The sequence below is a fragment of the Oncorhynchus mykiss genome, chromosome 26 (assembly GCF_013265735.2).
Source record: "Oncorhynchus mykiss isolate Arlee chromosome 26, USDA_OmykA_1.1, whole genome shotgun sequence".
Classification (NCBI taxonomy): Eukaryota; Metazoa; Chordata; class Actinopteri; order Salmoniformes; family Salmonidae; genus Oncorhynchus; species Oncorhynchus mykiss.
In genome coordinates, this window is record NC_048590.1 from 42,853,851 (window position 1) to 42,872,685 (window position 18,835).

General features: G+C 44.6%; 1 protein-coding gene across 3 annotated transcripts in view; it reads left to right on the forward strand.

Moving 5' to 3' along the window:
• The window catches only part of LOC110511523 (proprotein convertase subtilisin/kexin type 6), an 85,069-nt gene that overhangs the window by 51,981 nt on the left and 14,253 nt on the right, over positions 1-18,835 (forward strand). For 2 of the 3 annotated variants that reach the window (XM_036963435.1, XM_036963434.1), the window contains exons 13-19: positions 774-910; positions 986-1,168; positions 1,426-1,528; positions 4,845-5,041; positions 11,225-11,312; positions 11,404-11,507; positions 15,493-15,622. In XM_036963435.1, the coding sequence (XP_036819330.1) occupies positions 774-910; positions 986-1,168; positions 1,426-1,528; positions 4,845-5,041; positions 11,225-11,312; positions 11,404-11,507; positions 15,493-15,622 (942 nt within the window). Of the gene's footprint in view, positions 1-773; positions 911-985; positions 1,169-1,425; positions 1,529-4,844; positions 5,042-11,224; positions 11,313-11,403; positions 11,508-13,835; positions 13,956-15,492; positions 15,623-18,835 lie in introns of those variants that run through there. The other variant, XM_036963436.1, reaches the window with a different exon arrangement.

The following is an 18,835-nucleotide window of genomic DNA, read 5'->3' on the forward strand; positions in this document are numbered from 1 at the left end:
CAATATAATTATACAGGCTGGGTGACAGATATTCCAAAGGTTGGATGTCCTTTTTTCTCCCTTTATTTTGTATATTCATCATTTTCAACCATCCTAGCCAACAGTAGACTGTCACTCTGTGAGTGAAAGTTAGCTTTAGATCTCAGGGAAGGTGTGATGTCAGTGCTTGACAGTGCTAACTGCTAGACCAACCCCAGGGCACCGATGCCCTTTCTCTGTTCCTCTCCTGTAAAGGGGCAATCTGTTTACCAAACTTTTTGGTGGAAACAGCTGAGGGATGGAGCTAGACAAATGTAACCACTCTCAACTAAGTGATGTTCTTCAAGAATCAATGGCTGTATCGTTAATTTGACGTCCAAAATGGAATGTACCAATCCCAGATTGCCCCTTTAAACACAGTTTACCCACCCTGTAGAGTAACCAAAACAGCTTCCTGAAACTTCCTGATAGCGTGCACAAACATTAATCCCAATCACACCAACACAGTAGCAGCCACACCAGACCTCACCACATGCCACAGAGAGCTGAAGCCACTGTGATGTTACTTGAGCCCATTGATGTGATATTATCTCCTGTCGCGGCTAGCTTTAAAGCAGCCAGTGCTTACATTTCTCTTCAATTAGCCTCTTTGAATAATTCAATATTTTTCTTCAGGGGGGCTGAGAAAGTACAAAGGCGTTAAGATTGGTCTGTTTGCGCTGTGAAACAGAATTTAATTGCCTTAGAAGTTGAGAAGTGACTTACTTTCTCTCTCCCTCCCTCTCTCTCTTCAGGTTGTTTGATAACTCTAATGAAGGATTTAGGAACTGGGAGTTCATGACTGTTCACTGCTGGGGGGAGAGGGCAGAGGGCCAGTGGATCCTGGAGATCATAGACAATCCCTCATCTCTACGCAACCCAGAGGTGCTGGGTAAGAAAACACACACACAAACACAGTGATCTCTTCATACTGTGTTTTTATGGAGATTTCTTCTCCTTGTTGTAGGTAAACTGAAAGAGTGGACGCTGGTCCTTTATGGCACCTCGGGGCACCCGTACCAGTCTCACGGGACCCAGCACTCTCGCTCCAGGATGCTTAAGATTCCAACCCCCAGCCGGGACCCCAACGGGCCCGAACCACCTCCGGAGGTCCTCAAGCACCAGGAGGAGGAAGAGGAGGAGTACAGCGGTAGGAGAGGCTCTGCCATAAACTGTTCGCTCTGAACTGTTACAACACTGTAGTCCGACAACACAACTCAAACTCCTTCTAACCTCTGTGTGTGTGTGTTTTGTGTGTACCTTTGCATTTGTTTGTGTGCGTGTGTGCGTGTGCGTGTGTGCGTGTGCGTGTGTGTGTGTGTGCGTGTGTGATTGTGTGTGATTGTGTGTGATTGTGCGTGCGTGTGTGCGTGCGTGTGTGTGTGTATTCTCTGTAACCCCTCTCAGGGCCGTGCCACAGTGAGTGTGGGGACCAGGGCTGTGACGGGCCAGATCCTGACCACTGTCTGAACTGTATCCACTACAGCCTGGGCAGCCTCAAGACAGGCAGGTAAACAAACAGACTGGGTCCAAAGATACTTTTAACTAACCCAAGATGGAACAAAAGGAACCGCTGAATGTTTCATATACAGTATTTGTGGAATGGCCCGGTCCATCTCACTCCATCTTCTCCCTCTGTCTACCACTGGACTTCCTCTCATCACCATATATGGTGGTGAGTGGAAGCCCCCACCGGATGCTTCAGATTTGTGACCCATCTTGGTTTCCTCTTTTATCTGTGCTGTGACTGTGACCATATCTGATTCAAACTCAGTAATTATTTATTGTTCTGTTTCTGCTCAACATCAAGACAGGAAGGCACAATAGCATGTTGAGGAGTGAGAGCATGTTGAAGAGTGGGAGAATTTTGAAGAGTGGGAGCTGTTAGGAGTGTGTATCGGAGGCGAAGTCAGGTGCAGGAGAGCAGAGTGTAGTGAACAGGCACACTTTTTATTCCGGTCAAAATGACAGCACAAAATAACATCAAATGTGCCCAAAACACGGAACATAGACAAAAAGTAATGCGCGTAACAATATCCACAATATCAAAATACACGTAACACAAACAATCCTACACAAAGTCATGATGGGGAACAGAGGAATAAATACATATGAATTGATTGGGGAATGAAAACCAGGTGTGCAGGGAACAAGACAAAACAAATGGACACATGAAAAATGGAGCGGCGATGGCTAGAAAGCCTGTGACGTCGACCGCCGAACACCGCCTGAACAAGGAGAGGAACCAACTTCGGCGGAAGTCGTGACAGGAGCACTTTAAAGAGTGGGAGCATTTTGAAGAGTGGGAGCATTTTGAAGAGTGGGAGCATTTTGAAGAGTTGAAGCATGTTGAGGAATGGAAGCATGTTGAGGAATGGGAGCATGTTGAGGAATGGAAGCATGTTGAGGAATGGGAGCATGTTGAGGAATGGGAGCATGTTGAGGAATTGAAGCATGTTGAGGAATGGGAGCATGTTGAGGAATGGGAGCATGTTGAGGAATGGGAGCATGTTGAGGAATGGGAGCATGTTGAGGAATGGAAGCATGTTGAGGAATGGAAGCATGTTGAGGAATGGAAGCATGTTGAGGAATGGGAGCATGTTGAGGAATGGGAGCATGTTGAGGAATGGGAGCATGTTGAGGAATGGGAGCATGTTGAGGAATGGAAGCATGTTGAGGAATGGAAGCATGTTGAGGAATGGAAGCATGTTGAGGAATGGGAGCATGTTGAGGAATGGAAGCATGTTGAGGAATGGGAGCATGTTGAGGAATGGGAGCATGTTGAGTAATGGAAGCATGTTGAGGAGTGGAAGCATTTTGAAGGGTTGAAGCATGTTGAGGAATGGGAGCATGTTGAGGAATGGGAGCATGTTGAGGAATGGGAGCATGTTGAGGAATGGAAGCATGTTGAGGAATGGGAGCATGTTGAGGAATGGAAGCATGTTCAGGAATGGGAGCATGTTGAGGAATGGGAGCATGTTGAGGAATGGGAGCATGTTGAGGAATGGGAGCATGTTGAGGAATGGAAGCATGTTGAGGAATGGGAGCATGTTGAGGAATGGGAGCATTTTGAGGAATGGAGCATGTTTAGGAATGGAAGCATGTTGAGGAATGGGAGCATGTTGAGGAATGGGAGCATGTTGAGGAATGGGAGCATGTTGAGGAATGGTAGCATGTTGAGGAATGGGAGCATGTTGAGGAATGGAAGCATGTTGAGGAAATGAAGCATGTTGAGGAATGGGAGCATGTTGAGGAATGGGAGCATGTTGAGGAATGGTAGCATGTTGAGGAATGGGAGCATGTTGAGGAATGGAAGCATGTTGAGGAGTGGAAGCATGTTGAGGAATGGGAGCATGTTGAGGAATGGGAGCATGTTGAGGAATGGTAGCATGTTGAGGAGTGGGAGCATGTTGAGGAATGGAAGCATGTTGAGGAATGGGAGCATGTTGAGGAATGGTAGCATGTTGAGGAGTGGAAGCATGTTGAGGAATGGGAGCATGTTGAGGAATGGTAGCATGTTGAGGAATGGAAGCATGTTGAGGAATGGAAGCATGTTGAGGAATGGGAGCATGTTGAGGAATGGAAGCATGTTGAGGAATGGAAGCATGTTGAGGAATGGAAGCATGTTGAGGAATGGGAGCATGTTGAGGAATGGAAGCATGTTGAGGAGTGGAAGCATTTTGACTGTGTCCATTCTTATTCAGAAAACCTGTATTACTTCGGTAGCTCTTTATTTTACGGTACAGAATTGACCTGGTATTTACTTCTAAATTATCTGGTTTTTACTTAGAAATTACATGGTAAAATGGTAATTACACAATAATACTTTTAAAAAATAAAGGAGAGTCACACGCTCTAGGAGCTCAGATGCAAAAAAAATGTATGTCCAACTTTGGACAGACAAGCTGTCTACATCAGGGTATAATGACAAACACTGTGGGATGACTCATTTATATAGTGTCAAAAGACACACAGGTGTCTGTAATCATGGCCAGGTGCGGCCTGATATCATTGGGTAATTCTCATATATTAAAATAGCATACAAAAAACATAAATGGATAGCGTACGATCATAGATACAATTTGGCTACATAAGCTTACAAACATTTACAATAGCAAAATCACAATAATCACGAGAATGGCTTCAGATCAAAGTCTACGTTGAGACCGAAGGGAGCGAGGGTCTTTACACAGTAATAACCTAAGAATACTTACTTGTTAATTTGATACTCCAACCAAAGAACACATCTGCACCATTTGGTACCAGGTAGTTACCAATTGTGTGAAATTCTTTGAATTAAATACCAGAAAGTACCATTTGATACCCCTTTATTTCCTGACAAATCTCTGGTCATTTCTCTACCATAAAACAGTGCTACCATAATACTTATAATAGAAGATTACAGGAGAGGAATAATGAAGCTAATATAGGAAAATGAATTAGACATGAAATCTACTTGCCCTCTTTTTATGATGTTGTAGTCTTTCTGACTAATTCATTTAAAGAGTCTTTTTCCCCATTTACTTGATCTGTTATTTATGTGAAATTCATTAATCAATTTAATTGATTAGATAAAACAGTAAAATAAACAATTGCCAACTTGCAGAGAGGTTACATTTCACATAGTGAACAGATCAGGATATGGGAAATAGGTCCTTTTGAATGATTAAATCCATTCGTTCATGCATCCATTCATCCATCCATTCATCCATCCCAGGACTTGTGAAATACAGCAGAGCCAGTCTCTACAAATCGGCTAATGTGTGTTTTACTGTATTATCAACTCAATTTACTGTAATTAGAACTCATCAATCAATCCATGACAGGACGTGTGTGAGCCACTGTCCGCTGGGCTTCTACGATAACTTGGAGGCCAGGAGGTGTCGACGCTGTCACAAGGGCTGTGAGAGGTGTGTGGGACGCACCCCCACCGAGTGTCGCTCCTGTCGCAGGGGACTCTACTTCAACCCCCTCAACACTACCTGCTCTGAGACCTGCCCTGCTGGGTACTTCGCTGACGACAGTAAGTCAAGTGGAGTTGCTTGAAAAAGTTGAGCCTAACCACAGATCTAGGATCAGTTTCCCCAAACTAACCACAGATGTAAGATCAGTTTCCCCAAACTAACCACAGATCTAGGACATGTTTACTGTAACTCTGCTGCTAGTGATGTTACTGTGAAGAGAAATGGTTAGGAAAATAAAAGAGATCTAGGTAGAACTTTATAACCACAGATCTAGGATCGGTTTACCCTAACTAACTAAGCCCTAACTAACTGTATCACATCCGGCTGTGATTGGGATTCCCATAGGGCGGGGCACAACGTCGTCCGGGTTTGGCCGGGGTAGGCTGTCATAGTAAATAAGAATTTGTTCTTAACTGACTTGCCTAGTTAAATAACGGTAAAATATATATATAAACAACAAAATACAATTTAAGCTATTAGGGTTGTCTGTCCAAGAAGAAACAATGTACTACTTTACTTTAAGTTGCCCTCATACCTATTTAACTACACGGTAATAGCTGTAGTAATAGCGTTATATTGACGTAGAATCTGCTTAGTAACATAGTAACAGTTAGATTGAGTGTGTGAAGATATTTTCTATAGAAGGAAATAAGGGAATGATTTGCGGCTCAAAAGGGTTGATGTGATGAGGTTTTTGCGTGACCACACAAAAGGTCAATGTTCAACTCCCACGCTGCCTGTTATCCTGGACGCCAGGGATTAACTGAGTATGGTGGAGTGGGTTCATGTGTTGATTTGTGAATGACACACACGCATGGACGCACACACACACGCACACACACACAGTCGAGCACGCATTGACGTCATCTGTCATAACCTGAGATACCCTCTGACGTACAGAGCACTGACAGAGCCTCTCTCATCTGTTTTTCAGCCATACTGTGTGTGTGTGTGCAGGACCAGATAGGCTGGTCCGTTGTCCAGTCGGCCTGTCTAAATGATCATTATCTGGCTAATAATGGGGGACTGGCCGGTGTGCAGGACCAGATAGGCTGGTCCGTTGTCCAGTCGGCCTGTCTAAATGATCATTATCTGGCTAATAATGGGGGACTGGCCGGTGTGCAGGACCAGATAGGCTGGTCCGTTGTCCAGTCGGCCTGTCTAAATGATCATTATCTGGCTAATAATGGGGGACTGGCCGGTGTGCAGGACCAGATAGGCTGGTCCGTTGTCCAGTCGGCCTGTCTAAATGATCATTATCTGGCTAATAATGGGGGACTGGCCGGTGTGCAGGACCAGATAGGCTGGTCCGTTGTCCAGTCGGCCTGTCTAAATGATCATTATCTGGCTAATAATGGGGGACTGGCCGGTGTGCAGGACCAGATAGGCTGGTCCGTTGTCCAGTCGGCCTGTCTAAATGATCATTATCTGGCTAATAATGGGGGACTGGCCGGTGTGCAGGCATCAAGGAAATAAGTGGGCCGGTGTGTTAGAAATCCCAGGGCCGATCTTTTGTTCCAGTCTGACCGTGTGTGTGTGTGTGTGTGTGTGTGTGTGTGTGTGAAATGGCTGAAACTGGGTTGCAGGCTCATTTATGGAGGTCGTTTTATGCTGTTGGACAGATTATGTTTGGATGGTATTTCCTCTATAAATCCTCCAAACTCGCCAGGTCCCAGATACTACACTGTTTTAGAAGAGAGAGAGAGAGAAACAAGGAGAGAGGGAGAGAGGGAGAGAGAGAGACAAGTCTGTGGCGACCTAAATGCCATAACTGGACAAAAACCTGACACCTTCAGCACACAGGGGGACAAACACCTACCTGGAGGTGACAGCATTCCCTCCCCCATATGCCCCTCTAGGCACAACTATGACAACATAACCAACAAAAACGGGTCACAACTCCTGCAGCTCTGTCGCACGTTGGGTGTGTACATTGTCAATGGTAGGCTTCGAGGGGACTCCTATGGTAGGTACACCTATAGCTCATCTCTTGGCAGTAGTACTGTAGACTACTTTATCACTGACCTCAACCCAGAGTCTCTCAGAGCGTTCACAGTCAGCCCACTGACACCCCTATCAGACTACAGCAAAATCACAGTCTACTTGAACAGAGCAATACTCAATCATGGGTCATCAAAGCCAAAGGAACTGAGTAATATTAAGAAATGCTATAGATGGAAGGATTGTAGTTTGGAAACCTACCAAAAAACAATTAGGCAACAACAAATTCAATCCCTTTTAGACAATTTCCTGGACAAATCGTTCCACTGTAATAGTGAAGGTGTAAACTTGGCAGTAGAAAGCCTAAACAGTATATTTGACCTCTCAGCTTCCCTATCAAGTCTAAAAATCTCAAATAGAAAACCAAAGAAAATGAACAACAATGACAAATGATTTGATGAAGAATGCAAAAATCTAAGAAAGTAGTTGAGAAACCTGTCCAACCAAAAACATAGAGACCCGGAAAACCTGAGTCTACGCCTTCACTATGGTGAATCACTAAAACAATACAGAAATACACAGAATCCATAGACTCTAACCACTTCTGGGAAAATTGGAAAACACTAAACAAACAACAACACAAAGAATTATCTATCCAAAATGGATATGTATGGGTAAACCACTTCTCCAATCCTTTTGGCTCTATAACAAAGAATAAAGAGCAAACACATATACAGGATCAAATACAAATCTTAGAATCAACTATTAAAGACTACCAGAACCCACTGGATTCTCCAATTACCTTGAATGAACTACAGGACAAAATAAAAACCCTCCAACCCAAAAAGGCATGTGGTGTTGATAATATCCTCAATGAAATGATCAAATATACAGACAGCAAATTCCAATTGGCTATACTAAAACTCTTTAACATCATCCTTAGCTCTGGCATCTTCCCCAATATTTGGATCCAAGGACTGATCACCCCAATCCACAAAAGTGGAGACAAGTATGATCCCAATTGGATATGCGTCAACAGAAACCTTGGGAAATCCTCTGCATTATCATTAACAGCAGACTTGTACATTTCCTCAGTGAAAACAATGTACTGAGCAAATGTGAAATTGGCTATTTACCAAATTATCATACGACAGACCACGTATTCACCCTGCACACCCTAATTGACAAACAAACCAAAACAAAACAAAAGCAAAGTCTTCTCATGCTGTCACGCCCTGACCTTAGAGATCCTTTTTGTTCTCTATGTTTGGTTAGGTCAGGGTGTGACTCGGGTGGGAAAGTCTATGTTTTCTATTTCTTTGTTTTTGGCCGTGTGTGTGTGGTTCCCAATCAGAGGCAGCTGTCTATCGTTGTCTCTGAATGGGGGGGGATCACATATAAGTTGTCATTTTCCTTTTGGGTTTTGTGGGATCTTGTTTTCTGTTTAGTGTCTGTGCCTGACAGAACTGTTCACTTTCGCTTTCACTTTTGTTATTTTGTTTGAGTGTTTTTTTTTAATAAAATCATGAACACTTTCCACGCTGCGCTTTGATCCACTCCTTTCGACGAGAGCCGTTACACATGCTTTGTTGATTTCAAAAAAGCCTTCGACTCAATTTGGCATGAGGGTCTGCTATTCAAATTGATGGAAAGTGGTGTTGGGGGAAAAACATATGACACTATAAAATCCATGTAAACAAACAACAAGTGTGTGGTTAAAATAGGTAAAAACACACATTTCTTCCCACAGGGCCTTGGGGTGAGACAGGGATGCAGCTTAAGCCCCTCTTCAACATATATATCAACGAATTGGCGCGGGCACTAGAAAAGTCTGCAGCACCCGGCCTCACCCTACTATTAATCTGAAGTCAAATGTCTACTGTTTGCTGATGATCTGGTGCTTCTGTCACCAACCATGGAGGGCCTACAGCAGCCCCTAGATATTCTGCACAGATTCTGTCAGACCTGGGCCCTGACAGTAAATCTCAGTAAGACCAAAATAATGGTGTTCCAAAAAAAGGTACATTTGCCAGGACCACAAATACAAATTCCATCTAGACACCGTTGCCCTAGAGCACACAAAAAAACTATACATACCTTGGCCTAAACATCACCACTGGTAACTTCCACAAAGCTGTGGACGATCTGAGAGACAAGGCAAGAAGGGCATTCTATGCCATCAAAAGGAACATAAAATTCGACATACCAATTAGGATCTGGTTAAAAATACTTGAATCAGTCATAGAACCCATTGCCCTTTATGGTTGTGAGGTCTAGGACCGCTCACCAACCAAGAACTCACAAAATGGGACAAACATCAAATTGAGACTCTGCATGCAGAATTCTGCAGAACTCTCCTCCGTGTACAACGTAAAACACCAAATAATGCATGCAGAGCAGAATTAGGCCAATACCTGCTAATTATCAGAATACAGAAAAGAGACGTTAAATTCTACAACCACCTAAAAGGAAGCGATTCCCAAACCTTCCATAACAAAGCCATCACCTACAAAGAGATGAACCTGGAGAAGAGTCCCCTAAGCAAGCTGGTCCTGGGGCTCTCTTCACAAACACAATCATACCCCACAGAGCCCCAGGACAGCAACACAATTAGACCCAACCAAATGATGAGAAAACAAAAAGATAATTTCTTGACACATTGGAAAGAATTAACAAAAAAAACCAGAAAAACAGAGCAAACTAGAATGGCCCTAAACAGAGAGTACACAGTGGCAGAATACCTGACCACTGTGACTGACCCAAGCTTAAGGAAAGCTTTGACTATGTACATACTCAGTGAGCATTGCCTTGCTATTGAGAAAGGCCGCCGTAGGCAGACCTGACTCTCAAGAGGAGACAGGCTATGTGAACACTGCCCACAAAATGAGGTGGAAACTGAGATGCACTTCCTAATCTCCTGCCAAATGTATGTCCGTATTAGAGACACATATTTCCCTCAAATTACACAAATGCACAATGAATTCGAAAACAAATACAATTTTGATAAACTCCCATATCTACTGGGTGAAATACCACAGTGTGCCATCACAGCAGCAAGATGTGTGACCTGTTTCCACAAGAAAAACACCATTGTAAATACAACCCATACTTATGCTTATTTATTTTCCCTTTTGTACATTAACCATTTGTACATCGTTACAACACTGTATATATATATATATAATATGACATTTGTAATGTCTTTATTCTTTTGGAACGTCTGTGAGTGTAATGTTTACTGTTCATTTATATTGTTTATTACACTTTTGTATATTATCTACTTCACTTGCTTTGGCAATGTTAAGATGTGTTTCCCATGCCAATAAAGACCCTTGAATTGAGAGAGGGAGACTGACAGAAAGAGAGAGAGACAGAGAGAGAGACTGGGAGAGGGAGAGAGAGGGGGAGAGAGATAGACAGAAAGAGGGAGACAGAGAGACAGAGAGACTGAGAGAGAGACTGGGAGAGGGAGAGACTGAGAGACTGAGAGAGAGACAGAAAGAGAGAGACAGAAAGAGGGAGACAGAAAGAGGGCGACAGAGAGAGAGAGAGACAGAGAGACTGAGAGACTGAGAGAGAGACAGAAAGAGGGAGACAGAAAGAGGGAGACAGAAAGAGGGCGACAGAGAGAGAGAGAGGGAGAGAGACTGAGAGAGGGAGAGAGACTGAGAGAGGGAGAGAGAGGGAGAGAGAAAGACAGAAAGAGGGAGACAGAGAGAGAGAGACAGAGAGACTGAGAGACTGAGAGAGAGACAGAAAGAGGGAGACAGAAAGAGGGAGACAGAAAGAGGGCGACAGAGAGAGAGAGAGGGAGAGAGACTGAGAGAGGGAGAGAGAGGGAGAGAGACTGAGAGAGGGAGAGAGAGGGAGAGAGAAAGACAGAAAGAGGGAGACAGAGAGAGAGAGAGAGCGAGAGAGAGATAGAAAGAGAGAGAGAGAGAGACAGAGAGACTGAGAGCCTGTGAAAGTTGGTTTCATGGTTGTTTGTGTGTTTGGTTTTGGTGGTTGAATGAGCAGTCCTCTGAGAACTATACTGAGTTAAAAATGGATAACTATATTTATTTCTCACGCTCCCTTCCCATCTGCCCCCTCTACCTCCCCTCCTTCCCTTCCCTTTCCTTCCCCTTCCTTCCTTCCTTCCTTCCTTCCTTCCTTCCTTCCTTCCTTCCTTCCTTCCTTCCTTCCTTCCTTCCTTCCTTCCTTCCTTCCTTCCTTCCTTCCTTCCTTCCTTCCCTCCCTCCCTCCCTCCCTCCCTGCCTCCCTCCCTCCCTCCGCCTCCCTCCCTCCCTCCCTCTCCCCAGCTCAGAGGAAATGTCTGAGGTGTCATGAGAACTGTATGAAGTGTCTGCGGGACTCAGACAGGTGTACTGCCTGTAACGACGGCTACAGGTAAACTACATGTAATCTCTTTAGGGAATGTCACTGATGAAAAATGTCATGTAGAGAACATAAGCGTGTTTTTGTGTGTGTGTGTGTGCAGTCTGGCGGGGATGACCTGTGTACCGGAGTGTGCCAACGGAACCTTCTTTCATCTGGAGGAGATGAAGTGTAGTCCCTGTCACACCTCCTGCTCTACCTGCACAGGTCAGTGTCCCTGTCACACCTCCTGCTCTACCTGCACAGGTCAGTGTCCCTGTCACACCTCCTGCTCTACCTGCACAGGTCAGTGTCCCTGTCACACCTCCTGCTCTACCTGCACAGGTCAGTGTCCCTGTCACACCTCCTGCTCTACCTGCACAGGTCAGTGTCCCTGTCACACCTCCTGCTCTACCTGCACAGGTCAGTGTCCCTGTCACACCTCCTGTTCTCATAAAGATAGGAGTAAAAAATATTGGCATCCCTGTTTGCAATACTCCGGCACTCTCCTCTTGCGAGGGTAATGGCACTGAGCCTTTTTGTCAAATGTTTTAAAAGGACAGATGAAGTGCGTGCGTGCGTGTGTGCGTGTGTGCGTGTGTGCGTGTGTGCGTGTGTGTGTGTGTGTGTGTGTGTGTGTGTGTGTGTGTGTGTGTGAAGCCACCAGTTATAGGTTCCATGACAGGTTTCTGGAATGCATTTTTGAGTATTACACTCAATGCCAATAGTAAACGTTTGCATTGTTTCACTCAATGGTCCTCTTAACGTTGAACTATTAATGAATGTCAGGCTCAAATGTCAACGGTCTATATGACCCATATATGGAGGTCATAGTGTCAGAGTGACCTTGCTGTGTCACACTGTCATATTGGCCTGTTCTGGTGAGAACATCTCCCATACTCCAGCACATACAGTACCTTCAGAAAGAAAGAAATTCATACCCCTTGACTTATTCCACATTTTGTTGTGTTACAACCTGAATTTTCTCACCCATCTACACACAATACCGCATAATGACCCCATAATAATAAAACATGTTTTTAAACATGTTTTATTGAAAATTAAATACAGAAATATCTCATTTACATAAGTATTCACACCCCTTTGCTATGACGCTCCAAATTGAGCTCAGGTGATCATCCTTGAGATGTCACTTGATTGGAGTCCACCTGTGGCCAATTAAATTGATTGGACATGATTTAGAAAGAAACATACCTGTCTATATAAGGTCCCACAGTTGACAGTCAGAGCAGAAACTACACCATGAAGTCCAAGGAACTGTCTGTAGATCTCTGAGATATAATTATGATGAGGCATATATCTGGGGAAGGGTAGAAAACAATTTCTAGAGAGTTGAAAGGTTCCAAGAGCACACTGGTTTCCATCACTGGCTGTCTGACCAAGCTAAGCAACCAAGCAAGAAGGACCTTGGTCAGGGAGGTGACTTAGAACCCTACAGAGTTCCTTGGCTTAGATGGGAGAACCTGCCATCTAGTGCGGAGACAAAAGTCTCCGCACTTCACCAATCTGGGTTTTATGGGACAGTGGCCAGACGGAAGCCACTCCTGAGAAAAAGTCACATGACAGCACACCTGGAGTTTGCTAAAAGGCATGTGAAAGACTCTGAGATCGTAAGGCAAAAGATTCTGTGGTCTGATGAGACAAAAAAATGTACTATTTTGCATGAACGCACCGCACTACATCTGGAGAAAACCAGGCACAGCTCATCACCTGTCTAACACAATCCCTACCGCCTTGCATGGTGGTGGCAGCATCATACTATGGGGATGCTTTTCAGCGGCATGAACTGGGAGACTGGTGAAGAGCCAAATACAGGCAAATCCTTGAACTGGGAGACTGGTGAAGAGCCAAATACAGGCAAATCCTTGATGAGAACCTGCTTCAGAGAGCAAATGACCTTAGACTGGGGGCGTTATGTTTCAACAGGAAAACACCAAGCATACAGCCGAAGCAACGCTGGAAAGGCTTCAGAACATGAATGTCAACGTCATTGAGTGGTCCAGTCAAAGCCTAGACTTGAATCTCATTGAAAATCTGTGGAAAACTTGAAGATTGCTTTTCACCGTTGCTCCCCATTTAATTTAACAGAGTTTGAGAAAAGGAAGAATGGGAAAAAAATCCCCAAATCCATATGTGTAAAGCTGATACAAACAAACCCAAGACGACTCACAGCTGATACTGTCACACCCTGACCATAGTTTGCTTTGTATGTTTCTATGTTTTGTTTGGTCAGGGTGTGATCTGAGTGGGCATTCTATGTTGGATGTCTTGTTTGTCTGTTTCTATGTATGGCCTGATATGGTTCTCAATCAGAGGCTGGTGTTAGTCATTGTCTCTGATTGGGAACCATATTTAGGTAGCCTGTTTGGTGTTGGGGTTTGTGGGTGATTGTTCCTGTCTTTGTGTTTGTTACACCAGATAGGGCTGTTTTCGTTTTTTCACATTTCTTGTTTTTGTATATTGTTCTATTTTAATCTTTATTAAAGATGTATCACAATAACCACGCTGCGTTTTGGTCCGCCTCTCCTTCAACAGAAGAATCCCGTAATAGATACAGACAAGCCCAAGACGACTCAAAGCTGATACAGACAAACCCAAGACGACTCACAGCTGATACAGACAAACCCAAGACGACTCAAAGCTGATACAGACAAACCCAAGACGACTCAAAGCTGATACAGACAAACCCAAGACGACTCAAAGCTGATACAGACAAACCCAAGACGACTCACAGCTGATACAGACAAACCCAAGACGACTCAAAGCTGATACAGACAAACCCAAGACGACTCAAAGCTGATACAGACAAACCCAAGACGACTCAAAGCTGATACAGACAAACCCAAGACGACTCAAAGCTGATACAGACAAACCCAAGACGACTCACAGCTGATACAGACAAACCTAAGACGACTCACAGCTGTAATCGCCACCAAAGGTGCTTCTACAAAGTGTTGACTCAGGGGTGTGAAAAGTCATGTAAATGAGATATTTATGTATTTAATTTAATACATTTGCAAAAATGTCTAAAATCATATTTTCACTTTGTTATTATGGGGTTTTGTGTGTAGATGGGTGAGAAAAAAATCTATTCAATCAATTTTGATTTCAGGCTACAAAATGATGAATAAGTCAAGAGGTTTATACGTTCTGAAGGCACTGTCATTTGGCCAAGTTTCAGCCTCCTGGCAGAGACACTTGTGTGCGTGGTCAAAGACCTCTATTTTCATGTCATCCAACAAATATAAATGTCTGGAGTTTGCTAAACGGCACTGGCACTTGGATTGGAACCTGTGCTATGGTCCGAAGACATGACAATACCATCATTTCACAACGAATTATAACTTCATTTGCCAACTAAAAGGTTGCTTGCCAGTTCTGCTTATCGTGATCATGACTTTCGGCACGGCGTCGACATCTCACGTCTGTGATCTACATGGGTGTCAGATTTAAGTCAATTCGCTCATTGATTTACATGAATTAAATGGGCCCCTAATTATGAGCGCTGTGTCATGGGGTTAGGCCGTCGGCCGCAGTTGACATTTAGCTGGCGAAGCTCTGCCGTTGCCCTGAGACAGTAGTATAGACAGACAGAGCCAGACGTGCTGTGGGGAGAGAAAGCTGAGGGATTAGATTGTGTGTGTGCACATGTGTGTGTGCTTGTGTGCATGTCTGTGGAACAAGTGAATTTAGCCTCAAAACACCCAGTAGAGAGAGACGCTTATTGCTGTAGTAGAGGAGCTGTATTAGTGGTTCACCTCTCAACCAAGGCCCTAGCACTGATTGTAAAGAGAGAGAGAGAGGGGGTACATTACATTAAACAAGCCAGACATTTTCCTAAAGGCGTGTATCTGGCTTCAACTCCAAATAAATTGTATCAATTTCTTATATGTTGTTATTGGCAATTGGGATTAGGAAAGGTATCATCATTTTGAGTGCAGTCGGACCACCATTGCATTTGATGTCTTACTTTTGGTCTACGCACCACCGCATGTTCAGGGGACAGACGTTTAAAGTCCTTTGAACCAGGAACGGACTGGGACCAGAAATCGGCCCAGGAATTTCTTACCCACCAGACAATTTGTTTCCTTGAGGACCATATTATTAACCAAATAATGATACAACTCACCCCACTGGGCTAAAGATGGACCCGTCCTTTTCTGTTTGGAACTGTTGCTGTGTGTTGTTGCAGGTCCAGGTAAGGAGGAGTGTATCCAGTGTGCCAGAGATCACCTGCAGCAAGAGTGGAGGTGTGTTCAGACCTGCGCCCCAGGATACTACTCAACAGAGGATGCTGGCTACCACCAGGGGATGTGTCACAAGTGAGTGACCCCATTATCAGCCTTAGTTGTATTTCAGTCATTTAGCAGACACTCTTAGCCAGAGCAACTTACAGTATTGAGTCCATACATTCTGGTCCCTTTTGGGAATTGAACCCACAACCCTGGCGTTGCAAGTGCCATGCTCTACTAACTACACTATGGATTTCAAAGCGCGCTCTTTTAAATCTTAACTGTAGGGCAGAAATTCTAAACGGTTTGACAGAGAGAGAGCCGGCTGGAGGACAAGATTCTATTTCCTTCTCTTTTGCCTCTTGAGCCCCCTACGGGCCTGGGCCAGAGGCTTCAGCCCCTGCATTAATCTGGTCATAGCATTTTAAGAGATATACAGTACCCTTCTAACACTATTGGGCCAACCCAAACTGTACTGCACTGGATATTTGGATCTTTTCTTTTCACATTGTCCTGTCCAGCTCTGTTCCAGTGGATCCAAGTATGGTGGATGTGTAACAGGCTACAGTACAGCTTGGCTCGGCTCTGTAGGGTGAAAAGTGCCAAACAGGAAATTCCGGGTCAGTTTTCCATACAGAATTGCCATTGCTTTTTAGTCCAAGACAATGCTTAATTTCCGGAAAATCAGTTGTCAGTTATAAAATCCCAATTAAGGCTTAGTTAAACTCCAAATGATTCATCTACTTCTCTTAAAAGTAGTCTAAACTCCAGCTGAGTTCATATTCTGAACCCTCTGTGGCAAAGATTAGCAGCCTCTAATTAGATAGAATTAGATGGTGCCAATCTTTCCTATTGATGTGGGATTAAGGTGTATAGAAATCTCTAAACTACCTTCAACATCAGCGCTCCTCTTAAAGAAATCTTTAACCTACATTCAACATTAGCGCTCCTCTTAAAGAAATCTCTAAACTACCTTCAACATCAGCGCTCCTCTTAAAGAAATCTCTAAACTACCTTCAACATCAGCGCTCCTCTTAAAGAAATCTCTAAACTACCTTCAACATCAGCGCTCCTCTTAAAGAAATCTCTAAACTACCTTCAACATCAGCGCTCCTCTTAAAGAAATCTCCAAACTACCTTCAACATCAGCGCTCCTCTTAAAGAAATCTTTAACCTACATTCAACATTAGCGCTCCTCTTAAAGAAATCTCTAAACTACCTTCAACATCAGCGCTCCTCGTAAAGAAATCTCTAAACTACCTTCAACATCAGCGCTCCTCTTAAAGAAATCTCTAAACTACATTCAACATCAGCGCTCCTCTTACTCTCTCTCTGTTTCTTTTCACTTTCATTTTCTATTTCCACTTGTCTCGCTCTCCTTTCTCTCTCTCTTCTCTGTCCCTTCTCTCTCCCTTCTTTCTCTTCTCTCTGTCCCTTCTCCCTCCCTTCTCCCTCCCTCCCTTCTCTCCCTTCCTTCTCTCTAACTCCCTTCTCCCTCTCCTCTAACTCCCTTCTCTCTCTCCTCTCTGTCCCTTCTCCCTCCATTCTTTCTCTCCTCTCTGTCCCATCTCCCTCCTTTCTCCCTCCCTTCTCTCCCTCCCTTCTCTCTCTCTTCTCTCTAACTCCCTTCTCTCTCTCCTCTCTCTCCCTTCTCCCTCCCTTCTCTCTCCCTTCTCTCTAACTCCCTTCTCTCTCTCCTCTCTGTCCCTTCTCCCTCCCTTCTCTCTAACTCCCTTCTCCCTCTCCTCTCTTCCTTCTCTCTCTCCTCTAACTCCCTTCTCTCTCTCCTCTCTGTCCCTTCTCCCCTCCTCCCTTCTCTCTAACTCCCTTCTCCCTCTCCTCCCTTCCTTCTCTCTCTCCTCTAACTCCCTTCTCTCTCTCCTCTCTGTCCCTTCTCCCTCCCTTCTCTCTAACTCCCTTCTCTCTCACCTCTCTTTCACCTTTCTTCTGTTGAAGACTGACTGACTGAGGGTCAGTACCATCGACCATCTGGGTCTCATTAATTGGTATGTCTCTCGCTGTCTCGCTTTCTCTCTCCCTTTCTCTCTTGCTCTTTCTCTCAAATAATTTGTTCCAAACGCCTAGCCTTAGACAACAAGGCACAATGAAAGTTCCAGAGGGATCCGACACGCTGAACTAGCACGCCGGTCTTGAGGGCGATCACAGGAACGCAGTGCGGGTCGATCAGGACCTGATGCAGCTGCCGAAGTTGAGTCGTCGTCGGACGGCTGCTGTTATAAAAAAAAAAAAACACAGCTCCACTATATCCTCCTGTTTGTTCTCCCTCTGCTCCACTATATCCTTCTGTTTATTCTCCCTCTGCTCCACTATATCCTCCTGTTTGTTCTCCCTCTGCTCCACTATATCCTTCTGTTTATTCTCCCTCTGCTCCTCCTCCCTCTGCTCCACTATATCCTCCTGTTTGTTCTCCCTCTGCTACACTATATCCTTCTGTTTATTCTCCCTCTGCTCCTCCTCCCTCTGCTCCACTATATCCTCCAGTTTGTTCTCCCTCTGCTCCACTATATCCTTCTGTTTATTCTCCCTCTGCTCCTCCTCCCTCTGCTCCACTATATCCTCCTGTTTGTTCTCCCTCTGCTCCTCCTCCCTCTGCTCCACTATATCCTCCTGTTTGTTCTCCCTCTGCTACACTATATCCTTCTGTTTATTCTCCCTCTGCTCCTCCCCCCTCTGCTCCACTATATCCTCCTGTTTGTTCTCCCTCTGCTCCACTATATCCTTCTGTTTATTCTCCCTCTGCTCCTCCTCCCTCTGCTCCACTATATCCTCCTGTTTGTTCTCCCTCTGCTCCTCCTCCCTCTGCTCCACTATATCCTTCTGTTTATTCTCCCTCTGCTCCTCCTCCCTCTGCTCCACCATATCCTCCTGTTTGTTCTCCCTCTGATCCACTATATCCTTCTGTTTATTCTCCCTCTGCTCCACTATATTCTCCTGTTTGTTCTCCCTCTGCTCCACTATATCCTTATGTTTGTTCTCCCTCTGCTCCACTATATTCTCCTGTTTGTTCTCCCTCTGCTCCACTATATCCTTCTGTTTGTTCTCCCTCTGCTCCACTATATTCTCCTGTTTGTTCTCCCTCTGCTCCACTATATCCTTCTGTTTGTTCTCCCTCTGCTCCACTATATCCTCCTGTTTATTCTCCCTCTGCTCCACTATGTCCTTCTGTTTATTCTCCCTCTGCTCCACTATATCCTCCTGTTTGTTCTCCCTCTGCTCCGCTATATCCTTCTGTTTATTCTCCCTCTGCTCCACTATATCCTTCTGTTTGTTCTAACTCTGCTC